General features: G+C 40.9%; 1 protein-coding gene and 1 long non-coding RNA gene across 2 annotated transcripts in view; one reads left to right on the top strand and one right to left on the bottom strand.

Annotated features, from left to right (window-relative positions):
* Positions 1-14,088, bottom strand: part of LOC148011970 (uncharacterized) — a 196,120-nt gene that overhangs the window by 71,449 nt on the left and 110,583 nt on the right. The window lies entirely within an intron of this gene.
* Positions 5,229-7,073, top strand: LOC148011972 (cytokinin hydroxylase-like). The gene has a single exon (XM_087670310.1). It carries the CDS (start codon positions 5,373-5,375, stop codon positions 6,795-6,797), a length of 1,425 nt encoding a protein of 474 aa, XP_087526436.1. The 5' UTR covers positions 5,229-5,372; the 3' UTR covers positions 6,798-7,073.

The following is a 14,088-nucleotide window of genomic DNA, read 5'->3' as shown; positions in this document are numbered from 1 at the left end:
CGCAGAGTTGATGTATGGTCAGAAACCGGTTATGCTGACTGAGACTTGTGCTTTGACTTGGTCAGTTTTACCTTGGCAGGAGGATTTGACGAGAGAGGAGCTCTTAGCTCTTCGGATTTGGCAGTTGGAGAGAAGACCAGAGGATATTCAGCTAGCTATTGACAGGTTGAAGGTTGCTAGACTAAGAAATAAGGACAGGTTTGACAGCAAGCATCGCTTGCGGCCTAGAGGAATAGAAGAGGGATATTGGGTATTAGTCTTTGATAGCAGCCTTGAAAATCAGCATACTGCACTTCGGAAGATGATGAAAAGATGGTTTGGGCCGTACATAGTCAGACATGTTTTTGATAATGCAACATATGAGTTGACAGAATTGGATGGGACAGTGCTTAGAGTGCCTATTGCTGGAAAAAGAATCAAGATTTTCAAGAAAAGAGATGATGAAGATTATGCATTGGAAGAATTTGCAACAGAAGAGCAACGAGAAGAAACTCCAATGGAAGAGACAGATGATATGACAGATAATCTTGTTGATATACCGAAAATGCATAATGAAGAGATTGATCTGTTTGTGGATCTTGATGATAATGATCATGGGTAGTTGGCCCATCCGACGGATGCGCAGGATTAGAGGGGGTGGATGTCGTATTGCTGCGCATTTGAGGTGTGAAAAACACCCAAAAGTTGTGTGTGTGATTTGATACTTTGTACATACTTAGTTGTTATGTTTGCTCTTTTATTTTACGTGGGTAATATAGTGAAGAGGGGTTTGAAGCAAGAGGAAGAAATAAGTCGTGATGAGCAGACATACACGATTTCCCTTCAAGCCTGTGGTGCAATCGAAGATAAGGAATCAGCTACTCTAGCCACGTATAAAAAAATTGGTCAGGCATTACAGGTAGATGCCTGGAGCACTTCAGATGCCTTTCTTGGTGACACACTCTTGAATGTCTATAGCAACTGTGGAGCAATTGCAGAAGCTGAGTGTGTATTTGTCAGCTTAACTTCTCACAATGTTGTTTCATGGACAACACTGCTTTCGACATATGTCAAGCAGGGCCAAGTTGAGAAGGCCTTGCTGTTGGATAGGCAGATGCAGAAATTTGGTGTGAATTCAGACAAGCAGGCCCTAACTATTGCTATTCAAGCATGTTGTGATCTTGCAGCGAGTGTGACATTTAAAGATAGTCTTCTACTAGAAAGATCCTTGCAAATCAGTCGAGCGTTGCATGCTGATGCTTGGCGAAAGCAATTCCTGTCAGATGTGTTTGTTGGTAGTTCCCTTGTCACTCTGTACAGTAAGCATGGTTGTCTTCTGGAAGCTAAAAACATCTTTTCCAAAATTCCCAAGTCTGATAATCTTTTGTGGACTATAATGCTATCTGCCTATGCTGAGGAGGGCTTAGGAGAAAGGGCTCTACAACTGTACAGCCAAATGCAAGTGGAAGGCTTTGCTGCAGACCAGCATTCATTGTCAATGGCCATCCAGGCATGTGGTGCACTTATAGATGCAGAAGCTATTGTTTGGGAGGAACAATTGCCTCTACTTGGGTTTCTGGAAATTGGCCAGACATTGCATCATGATGCTTGTATGAGGGGTTATACTTCAGATGTCTTTGTCGGCAGTGGCCTTGTGAGTTCGTATGGAGGCATAGAAGCAGGTGCTCCTAGTATAGGTGCCCAGGTTGAAGGTTCCTTTGTTCCCAAGAATAATCTAGAGGAGGCTATTCTGCTGCTGATGATTCTTTTAAGAAATAGCTCATTAAGGAAAATTGCATGGGATCCAACTGTAATAGAGCATTTAACTTTTGTTTTGTCAATGTGTGGGCAGACTGCAACTTTAGCAAAGCAGTTTGAGGAAGTTTTACCTGGAATATATAGTAGACCTGATCGTGGTATAATCAGGCACTCTGTTATAGTGGGGCATGTTTTCAGAATTATAAAAAAAAAGTAGGAACCTGCCGAACAAGAGCTAAAAAGGGAGGACGCAAGCAACGGTAGGGGAAAAAGAGATTTCAGAGGAGAAAAAGCAAAGGGAGACGGAGATCAATGTCGACTTTTTTAGAGGAGAATCATGAAGGGGGAGGCTAATGTTAGTTTTTTTGGTCTCTCTCCGTAATCAAAAAGAGAGTGTAACAGGGAGGGCAACGGGGAAGCTACGGTGGAAGAAGGTTCAAGGAAGCGTTAGATAACACTGCAGAAGGAAACGAAGGAGAGCACTTGTGACAATGAGCTGGTGACAAAGAAGATGAGGAGAAGATACGTGCTGCTTTCGAGATAACAGATAAAGATGATGGTGGTGATGAACTGGGTACAGTTTCTTGGATTGTGATAAGCAATGTACATGAAAAAGCTGTCTTTGAGCAGAAGGCAACTCTGAAGAAACAGAAAATAGCGCAAAACATCAAGCAAAGGGCCTCAACAAGGAAAACCAAGCGCGCAGCAAGCTCATCCTCAGCCAAGGAAATTGCATCAGCTATTAAATATGTGCAAGACGAGATACCTGCAATTGAGAAGGGGACTGGAACTTTATGCACTTAAAGAAATCGAGCAGAGAATGGAGAAGAAAGCTAATTGGTAATTACAGAAGGCATAGGAGTAGTCATAGCATGATTCGCAGCAGTAACACAGTGTATTCCTGCAATTCCCTGCCACACCGTTCCATGAGACTGGGATAAAGCTCTCCGTGATGCCTAGCTCGAATGGAAATGCTTCAGCAGAGGACAAATAAGGAAACATCACCCAGACTAGCATGTCACCGATATCGTCCTGGTGTGTAGCCAAGTAGACAGCAGATGACTCCACCCTCCAAGCGGCCTTGGACTATGCCTGTGGCCAGACTCCTGCAAACTTTAGACCTATCAAGTATGGTGCTCCTTGCTTCCTCCCTAACACCGTACTTGATCATGCCTCTTATGTATTCAATAGCTACTACCAGATATATGCCAAAGGTGCCGCTACATGCGATTTGAAAGATATCTGAATTCGAACGAAAAGTGTTATTGAAAGGAAGAAGCTTGAATTGCTTTAGCTGCTTGCACTGTGGCTCAAGTGGCAACAACTGAACTGGATAAACAGAGTGCTGGATATTCTAGCTGGCTCGTCAACTGACATTTACAGCAAAACTCATGTGTCAGATGAGCCAACATGCTGTGAATTGAATTTTTGTGATCAATGCAGTGAGAAAATTTCCAAGCAGATGTCTGAACCTTTGGTTTCAGTGTCAATGAAATTTCTGATACAATTAAAGCAGAGCATCAGGAACAGATAGAGGTATTTAGAACAGAAAGCACTGTATAGAGAGTTGATAATATCTGTGAAACTTCTCAGTCTGAAAAATGTATTAGTGTATATGTGCCAAACTGCTATTCTTTGGATAAACAGAACAGTTCTTCTAATTGTGAGAGTGTAAACTCGAGCATATCGGATGCAGTTGAATTATCCACTACAGAAAATCGGTATGGGGTTTCCAATTGCAACATATCTAGATCTTCTCAAGCTTCAAAACTGATTATCTATTCAACTGTGTGGATCAGTAACTTCATGTATTATGGGATCTTTTCTTCTCTATAAGACATCAACAAAGATAATGCTTTGAATAATAATGTGGAATGCGTATACTGGAAATGCCCATCCTCTTCGCATATTTGCTGATCTTCTATCCAGAAATTAGTCAAGGTCTTCTGTGGACACGACTTTGCTTTGCTTTGACAAATCCTTCGACAATGTCGGTTTACGACCAGAGGGGTCGAACTCAAGAGTCCATTTGAAGAGGGACAATGGAGAGCTCCTCAGTATCCATTGTCCATGGCTTAGTAGGGTTAGGGTTGCATGCTCGCTCTCAAAAAGGAAGAAGAAATAGTTGTTTGGGAGGTATTGAATAGCCATGGGTTTCCCATCGATTGGTTCCCAATTCAGCTTGACCCAATTTCGGAGAAAATCCATGGGGGGGCATGTCCCATGACATAGCCCAATAAGTGCTCTAGATTGATAGGAAATTGTGAACTTCTTCAACTCCAGAGCAGGGACTGAGAGACAGACTTTCTTACCTGGCATACCCGTTGGATTTGCTGGCTGCCCAGATTCCAGAGACGCTTTGGGGGGGTGGTAGAGTCGTGCAACCCTTTTTGAGCTCCTGCCTGAGTCTGATGTTTGCCTCGTTGAAAAAGACCCTGCTGACCTCGAGGAGTTGAAATGTTGTCAGCTCCTTTAGCTTCTTGGAGGCTCTCCCTTTGGTTCGTGGGGCTTCTACTATCACATCCTGCCAGTTATTTTGCAAAACCTCCCAGGTGGACAGCTCCAGTCCCAAAGGACAATCCATCTCCACATCCTCCTGAATGTTGTTTTGCATGCTGCCCAATAGGTCCGAGATGCCCTTGGCCTGCATGTTGAGCAGAGAGTCCATTGAACAATGGATTACCTAGTATTTGGCCGAAGGCTCTTTGTAGAGAGCCCGCCATGCCAGGATCATGATGGTACAGAGAAGGGGGTGTCATCTGCATGATGGGCACAGACAGGGTGCCAAACTGTGGCACAGTATGGGAGGAGCTCTGGGCCAGCATCCCGAGCGGCGGAGTCACCTCCGCTCATACCCTGACAGGCGACACGAGGGAAAACAGTCCGCCCACAATCTTCCTTAAGTGCTTTCCTCGCGCATGCAATCCGTCACGTCACCAGTTTCTGCAACCCTAACCCTCGGCCAAAAGGCCAGCGCGCACGCGCGAGAGCGAGAGAATGGAGGGTCCTCAGAGGGAGACCTTTCCTGGGCTGTAAACCTAAAGAGAGTCTTTTCTCGGCACTATGCTTTCAATTTATCAAATATCAGGATGTCGTGATCTGTGACAGCGTGAAGCCCGTGTAGGGCGGTGCGCAATGACAATGTGGCGTGAAGCATGGTACAGACTGTCGTATTAGACATAGCTCGTTACGGGACAGGGATGTGGACATGAGTGACTCGTTAATAAATTTTTCTTTAGACGCGCTCAACGAGGCCCCGACGTTCACCAGTGAATATAAGTTATTAAGTTTCATTGTGAGGATTCAGGAACCAACTGGCAGCGCTGCAGCCTATCAAGTTTCAGTGTATCGTGAGATGTGAAGGCGTGAAGCCCGTGTGTTGTATTCTCAATGCGAAAAATAGTAGAATACGGAGCATATGCATATGTTGGTTTGCTGATGAGTGCTCCCAGCCCCGGAGCACGTGCTACCCACTATAAAATTTACAAGCTCCAGTCTTCCCCTTCGCTTGCAAATCGGAGCACTCCTGGGTGTGGGTGCATCTGTGAGCGTGTACGGGAGTGTGTGGGCTGGGCGTGTACTCTGTGTCTGTATGTGATTGAGTTGCTGCTGGTGTAGCCTCCCCTGCCGCCATCATGTTTGTCACTGTAGCCGTGATGACGGTGAGCCTTTGCGCCTATGTCACCTTGGCCTCTCGCCTGGGCTACACCCCCCACCTCACACTCGCCCTCTTAGCCGCACTGCCCATCTTCGTCTACAAACACCTCTCTGCTTTGAAGATGTCCCTGTCCTCTTTTCGCCTTGCCACCTTCTTCAAAATGCATGGGCCTACCGCCTTTCTTCTGCTGCGAGAGAAGCTCTCCAAAGGTGACGAGACCTTCCCCATCGGCAAGTACAACCTTGTGGTCTTCAACCTCAACGTCGTCAAGCACTGCTTGGTGCAGAATGCCTCCAACTATGACAAAGGGGGGAGAGCTGCCAGGCTCATGGGCGAGGTCGTGGGACCTCGCGGCATTCTCGGCGCCCTCGATGAGGATGACCACCTACCCTCCCACCAAGTTTTGAACCCGCACACCAAGCAAGCCGAGAGAATTCAAGCCTTTGAGGACCTGGTCCTCGAGGAGACGGACAAGAAGCTCAAAGAATGGAAAGAGATGGTGGCTAATGGGAAGGCCACCCATGAGGTAGACCTGTACATGGATTTGAATGAAATTTTCTTCAAAGTGCTCTACAAATTCGCATTTGGGATAGAGTTGAGCAAGGAAAAATTCCACCATGTGCATCACCTGGTGTCCAAGCTTGAGAGATACTCGGCGGTGGTGGGGTTTGTCCCTGCCAAGCTATTACCACTCTACAAGCTCTATCGAAGTGATGTGCAAGCTCTTATAAGAGGCCTCAACAAAGTGGTGGAGGAAATCATCAAGGAAAGGGGTGCAAGATCACCCCTATCAGAATTGCAAGAGGCTACAGCAAGCATGGATAGTGTGCAATTGCATGATACAGTGAAAAATTTATTGTTCGCGGGGGCAACGACAGCAGCCAATGCACTGGGGTGGGCGGTGCATTTGGTGTCCAATGACCTAAAGTGGGGCGACAGGGCAGCTAGGTCAACAAGGGCCAAGGACCTTAACTTTTTCAAAAATGTGTGCCTAGAGACAAATCGAATGTACCCACAGGCCAATGTGATAACAAGGCGAGCAAAGGGTGATGACTATGTGGAGGGTTATGGACCCATCCCCAAGGGGAAAGTCCTAGTCATCCCCATCATTGCGCTACACTATCATCCAATTTACTATAAGAATGCACACGTGTTCAACCCGGACCGCTGGGCGGAGGGGCAAAAACTACCACCACTCATGTCCTACATTCCCTTCACGGCAGGGCCGCGACAATGTATCGGGCAAAGCCTCTTCAATCGGGCGGGGCCACCACTATTGATGCGTCTCTACGACACCTTCTCCTTCGAACCATTACACAGCCACCCAACACCCAAGTGGCCCAATGCTGTGCTACCCCCGAATGCTGGTGGCTTTAGGATGCTCATCCACCCCATTGCTTAAAGGTTTAGAGCTATCAACCCCATGATCTCTTGTTTTATGTATGACACCCTTCTCCGTGTTTAGTATATATATGTGCACCTATATGTGTGCTTATGTGCACATTCATAGAATAGTCTTTCCTTTTATGGTAATCTCTCACTTCTATATTGAAATGTAGGAAACATAGTTACAAAGCTTTTGAGAAAATTGCATGTTTCTCCTCAGAAGATTCCCTAAGATTCTTTTAAAAACTTGAAGTTTAGTATTTTTGAACTAATCGTGCATGTCCTAGAAATCACATGATATAACTTCTTATGGATGAGAAAAACACTTTTAAAAAGAGGAGTTATACTACGAAAAGCCTTCTTGTATGTACCAAAATGAGCCATTTTGGATCCTTTTTTATTTTGCCCATAATTAAGATTTGACAAGTATAACAACATTGCGAAGAAATAATATGGTTGTCTTAAGTTTGGACCATAATACTAGCATATTCTGTAGTTACAAAACCTAATAAATAAGACATGACATGTATAACAAAGTCAAGGTACTCTCTAGTTTACACAATAGAAAAGTTTAAGGAAAAATGTGAAATGTAGCTAGGTGACCAAATGTCGGTAATTTGTTTAGGAGGAAGCTCTATAATGTTTAGACGTGTGTAAAAATATTAGCCTCTTTAGTTTTCTAGATGTGCGAAGGCATAATAAAATAAAATCATGTTCCATTTACTAGATTTGGTTCCTATTTCTATGTTATGGTTAAAATAATGGCACTAGTGCCACAAGCAATACTTGTTTTGTTTCAATGAAGGTCTGAACACCATTGAACCAATGCTATTCAAATAAAGGATATATTAGAGTTCTATCTTCATCTATTTTGATGTAGAAATAGAGGTTATTACACTTGATTTGGAAAACATGATGCTCTCTTGTATGAGAAGTATACCCCAAAGCCAAGGCCAACTCTATGCCTTTGTATCTAGCCACTATTGCTGAATTAACACCTCATTGTCTATTTTATATGTACAAGTACCTCTTACGAGTATATGATTTACCTAAATGTCCATGAAATGCATATGAGTTTTAAAAATATGCATAAGGCATGATACATTGTGAAGTGCAAGCAAAGTACAACCTAAGGCAATGTGTGTATTATATCATAATAAAAACTATGATCTTGTATATTGCAAGAATGCAATGCTTTCTCCTTTGAACAATTGCACAACCACCCAAATGCCAATGGCTTTAGGATGTTCATCCACCCCAATGCTTAAAGGTATAGAGCCACAACCCCCATGATCTCTTGTTTTATGTATGACACCCTCCTCTTGTTAGACAAATCAAGCCAAGGATGAAGTAGCCGATAAACAGTTGTATAAAGACAATTCTTTATTAACGGTTGCTTCCAAATTCTTGTTAGCCAACTTGTAATGTAGAGCTAGGTGAATGCTAAAATGACATAATTGAAAATAGATATGGGTAACCATGAAGTGCTATCGATTGTTGAAAATTGAGAATTTGTTGCTAGTCTTTTCCTATTCCTCCATAGTACTTGTGTTGATAGTTGTGAAATTAGATGCCAAAACTAAGTGTGTTCAAGTGATAAATGTGATATTCTAAGTCCATGAGCTACACTTATAGATTCAATAAATTATGCACCAAATGCTGCACACAAGCCACATTATAGTACTGCCTACTAGCAGGGTCCATTTCTAGACTAAGTGTGGCCAAGTTAGATATATACAAGTCAAGTGAGATCAGTTGCATGGAGCTTGAGATCATGGGATGCTCCATCATGTTGCTATATGCATGAGAATATTGTCCAAGTATATTACTAGCATTCTCTTTTCAATTACATCTTCAAAGCTATTCTTGTAAAATGTCATAGTCCCTATGGTAGCTTTCCAAGTTTATTTGCAATCATTGGATCATGATGATCCTACCAATATGTAACTCATATATTCAAGATTTCCAATTTCATCTATAGATTTCCAATTTTGTTTATATTCCTTGGACTGTGATGATCCGAACAACATCCAACTTATATATTCTAGCTCACATAGGAAACAAAAACTAAAGAAAGAGCTTGATTTCATTCATCTTGCCATATATCAATGCGTCAAGATAATAAACAACAATATTTATGACTTCTACTTGGGTAAAGAACTACTTACAAATTCCAATAGCAATGAGTATGCAACTTCATGATTTTTCTTCTATAGTCCCTTTCTTACTCACCTTATGAAACCAAAACTTAGTGATATCTTAAACTAGGCCCATGCAACTAGTATATCCTTAGAGAGACCCATGTAGCTAGTATTCTACCATTTCATACTCTCAAGTATGAGGAAACTTTCATTATTGTGCATGGCGAACTTGAAGAAGGGTACATATGTGTACTAAATGAGTTAACTGTGAAGAAATTCAAATGTGAAAATCTCGATGAGAGTATGTCAATTGTTTGAGTAGCAATTGAGTGGTTAAGCTTCCTAATAATTTGTATATTATAGAAATTAAATGGCATAGTGGATAGAATCAAAGATTTTCCCACGTGGACAAAAATATGGTATTCTTGTCTCCTCTGCTTTTGAGATAGTAGAGTTCATTTTGTGGTTCTTCCCCTCCTATTTAGTCGAAATCTTCAAACCCTGACAAGTTTTGGTAGTCCCAACGTCCCCTATTAACTAATAAAAGCTGTCAAAACCTTTGATGAAAACATGACAAAGTTAAGTTAATTGAGATCATTTTGAAAATCGAGATAATTTTCAAAGTTCTTGGCACTCATAGTATTTTTAATTTGTCTCCCTGGCCTCTCTCTTTAGGTTTCTTTCTCTGCACATTGTCTGCATACTTGTTGTCTTTTACCTTGGGGGGTCCACTAGGGTTTACCGTATGATATCACATGAGTGTAAGGGAGGGGGGTTATTTAAGGAAAGGAAGGTACATTTTATAAGGTAAGGTTCCATAAATAGGGGGTAGATAAGGGGTATTTTCATATATTTCTTACACGCAGGTGGCATCTCCTTATTACTATTAGTGAATCCCCAGTGTCTTTTACATGGCATCCACAAGGCGTCCTTCTCATTCCATAAACTCTTGCACCATGTATAGCAAGAGCGCAAATGGAGAATGGGAACCCAAAACATTTACTATAAATGATTGGGTTACAATGCTACCATCTTGTAGGGGCTCTCACAGAGTGAAAAAAACAAAACAAGAGGATATCAAATATCATTGGAAGGGACGTATATTTGCCTTCAAAACCATGCCTCAAGGCTTGTTTGCTTTGGTGCAATATGTTTACATGGGTAGAGATATGCACTTAGCTCCACGGGAATATTTTTCCTAGCAAGCACACTCTTAAGTTTGAGTTGTAAGGTTTACGTGAGTATATGGTTTTGTTTGAAGCATATGCTAAATATTGGATTGTTGGTTGTAGATATCTTTCCATCAATAAGTTTCGAGTGGCAACCTATGGAGAGCCTCAGCATAACATTCCATGCTATTCATAAAGAATTTGCAGACATTATTTATGTTGATCAAGTCACGAGTTTTTTTCATGAAATTGAAATTTTTGTGTATTATGCACAATATGTGGTTCCTTCAAGAGTACGTGTGTATGGATACCTTGAAGATCTGCAATTACCAAGCCTCTCATCTTTGGATTGGGAGATGCTTGATGAAGCAGCAATGGAGAGTTTTAAATTCAAGATTGCTCAAGATTTTCAAAAGGCTATGCCTCCTGGAAGGATCTCGAGAAGAGTATGATTATCATGGTTTTTACCCTTGCATGTTTTTGTAGCTTGATTTAAAACAACATGTTTATAACTGACGAAGGTTTCATGGCTAAATAGAAAATTTTTCGAGGAAGATTTGGACAAAATTTTAGCTCTATGTTGGAAAGTCAACGAATCTGACCACAAAGGTGAATTTATAAGGTGCAATGTGTGCCCTCAATCATTGGGTTTATCCTATAATATATCTCGATAATCTCTTATCATAGGTTTTGATTTCAGAAGATACAAACTTAGATTGAGTGCTTGGGTTCCTTTAGATTCAGATATTGATTGTAAGACATTGAAACTTACAGTGCAATTTACCGCACAACAAGTAAAGGAGGTGAACATTACTTCAAAGTGGAGTCTTAAGGATATTGTTGACACCTTGGAGTTTTTAGAAAATGTTATTCCTGGATATAAGTTCAAGGTAAATGGTGTTGTAATTGGAAAAAGAGCTGAGAGCTCTATATCATGTATGAGTTGTTTTCCTCCTACTATTGTGATTTTCAAACCATAAATATACATGTATAAAGAATTTTGAATCTTTCTTTTTCTCATATATATTGCTGCCAGAAACATGGAATTATACAAATTGATAAGTACTATTTTAAAAAATCTAGGTATAAGCTTTGCAGTGATTCTATGAATAACACAAGGGGAATGTTACTTCCGTACAAATAGACAAACCGAAAATTATAAGGCTATTCTTTAACTTCTATTTGATCTTTGGCTTCTCCATCCTCGAGCTGTTCTTTAGCTTCTCCTTGATCTATAGCTTCTCCATCCTTAACACTTCTCTCTTTCTTTGGAAAAGTTGCTTCATCTTCCATACTTTCATCCGTCATCACTAGTTTCCTCTTAGTAGGTATTTTCTTTGGTCGCTCGAAGAACTTAATTACCTTAGGCACTCTTTTCTCCTTAGGCTTTAGAGGGGATGGACTACATTTCAATGGACAAAGCTTAGGCATTCCGCCCTTCATTTTGGGCCCCTTTTGTTTGGACCTTGGAGACTTCTTTTTCTTGGTGTTTGCCATTTTCTTGCCTTTGCCCTTCATTGTTACTTGTCCTTTGGAATTTTTAGCTGGGAGATGGGAATCTTGGTCCACCAGTGTAATTGCCCTATCTTAAACTAGTTCACTATACCTCTCCCGTATCCACCACACATGTATGACTCAGGGTAGTCTCTACACTATAACAAACCACACAAGTTATTTGAAGTAGCAAGAGACTTTCACTATAAAAGGGATAAAGCATAGGAAACTTACATTCACCCCCTCTACATTCAGTAACTTCAAATATATTATCCTCGAAGCATTTGAAACCACTCTCGAGCCTCAACTATGTACGTCATTTTGCAATGGGACCTCTTGAAGCAGAAACTTGAAAGGTCTTTAAGGATCAACAATGCTTTAAAAGTTGGTGTCCAAGTGGGTAGTAATAAGTCTAGCAACACTACACATATTAACTTATTAGTGAATATTATAAACTTTATCCAATAAAAGATAAAATAAAGAGAGTTTATTGACAATACATCTTTGATTGGCCATGGATTCTTGCAAGAGAATTCATAAAAATAACATCTCTTGCAGGAATGTCAATATAGATTAGACTCCAATGTCCTCTACAAACCAAAACACAAGTGAGAAATAACCCTAAAGACAAATCATCAAGAGATAGAATGTTGAAGAAAGTACCTTTCAATATATGAAAAAAAAATATGATGGTTTGTGACACTATCAAAGTCCTTAAAAAACCTTGCAATATTTGAATCAAATTTTGAAAACAAATCCACAAAGAGAAATGGATCAATAACAAATATACCCTTAGCAATATCAATGCTAAGAGAAGCAACATATGCTATGTATACAAAGTAAAGAATGAATAAGAGAATGAGTGCAATATAAGGACCCTTGGAAAAATTCATTATAAATAAAGAGAAGTAAAAGACCTTACCTCAAACAACAATAAACTAGTGAATCTGTTAGTTGAGTATCTTTTTTCTCAAATAGGATCTTATCCTCTGGAGAAATGCTGAGGTAGTCTTCTTTCTCAGGACTAACAGAAACATTCACAACCATTTGGTTGTATACTTCGCCCATCCTCTCGTAGTTCACTGGGCCAAGAGACAAAATCTTTCTCTACCAGATCAGATCCTCATTTTCTATTACCTCTTTCCTTTTCTCTTCCAAGACAACCTTCTACTCACTTGCAACCCTTGTAAAATAAAAATAGGTAACCTCTTCAATCTTGGGTTCTGGTGGCTCTTTCTGCTTTCTCCTGGGTGGGTGGAACATTAAGGATTTCAAATGCCTTTTATTGGAAGAGGCTTCAAAACTTTTTCATACCTATATCTAAGTCTGCTAACCATACTAAAGTCTTTATTCATTAATGTAATTCAATGTGCATGGGCAACTACAATATAAGCATCATTCATAAAATCTATTAAAAAATCCTCTACTGCTTCTTGCAAGCATAGTAGGGCAGAAAGCTGCCATCTCTTGTTGAGGTCATCCATAGAAGCAACAGAGGACAACCTATCAGATATCTCCTTGACTAGTCTAAAAAATGTAGCCTTAGGAATGAGGTGACTAGTTGACTTTTAAGCTTTCCTGATCTCTACAAAACACCTCTCCATGTAAAACCATCTTGACTTTTTCTTTTTCCTCACAGGGGCTTCCTTGGGAAGCTAAGAGTGAGGAGAAGATGAAGGCTCAAAGTCACCAAATGACTTGCTCTTTGAGGATTCACCTGAATAAACTTTACCAATTGGTGTAACAGGGACAACAATTTCTTCACTTGTCTCCTCAACAATCAGCTCATGACCTTCTTCAAAAGATTTCTTCACCAAGACCTTCCTTGTAGTTTGTTTTGTCTTGGTCATTGAAACCCACACGGTGCGATAAGGAAGCTAAATACTAAGACAATTGACTTCCATCGCGCCGAAATGGAGACTAGATGGAAGCCTTGAACTCCTGCTCCTCGCTTCACAATAAAGGTTGGCCCAATACAACATGATAGAGTGAATTTGAGTTCCTCCTTTGCCCTAATCGCTTCGTATTGGTGGATTCTAACACAACACGAATGCACGAGTTCCTTGTGTTTCTATTTGCACGCCCTTGCTTTGTATTTTCCCCAGTCACAGTGCAGTGTGAGAAGACAAGAAGAAGCTCTATAGCTCCAATATGACACGATGAAGGTTATTGCTAAAGTTCATAATATGTGCTATCGTGTTGCTTCGGACAACTCAACAGCTCTATAGCTACAATAAAACATGATGAAGGTTGTTGCTAAAGTTGGTGAAGTATGTTATCGCACTATTTTGGACAACTCAGCAGCTTTCAACATCATTAACGTCGAATGTACGGCACCTCTGTCGATCGAATACGTGAGAACTATCGAATGAATGGCAGTCATGACATAAGGTGTGAATTTGCATTTGCGCAAACTGAGAAGTTCTTATACACTCGCGGGTGCTGATGTCCATGTGTCATGTTCTCATTAGTCATTTGATTAGGGTTTTTGGAACGTTACTTC

This window comes from Lygodium microphyllum, chromosome 28, assembly GCF_053477565.2.
Source record: "Lygodium microphyllum isolate KBCC chromosome 28, Lygodium_microphyllum_v1.1.10, whole genome shotgun sequence".
Classification (NCBI taxonomy): Eukaryota; Viridiplantae; Streptophyta; class Polypodiopsida; order Schizaeales; family Lygodiaceae; genus Lygodium; species Lygodium microphyllum.
This window is presented reverse-complemented; position numbering and strand designations above follow the sequence as displayed.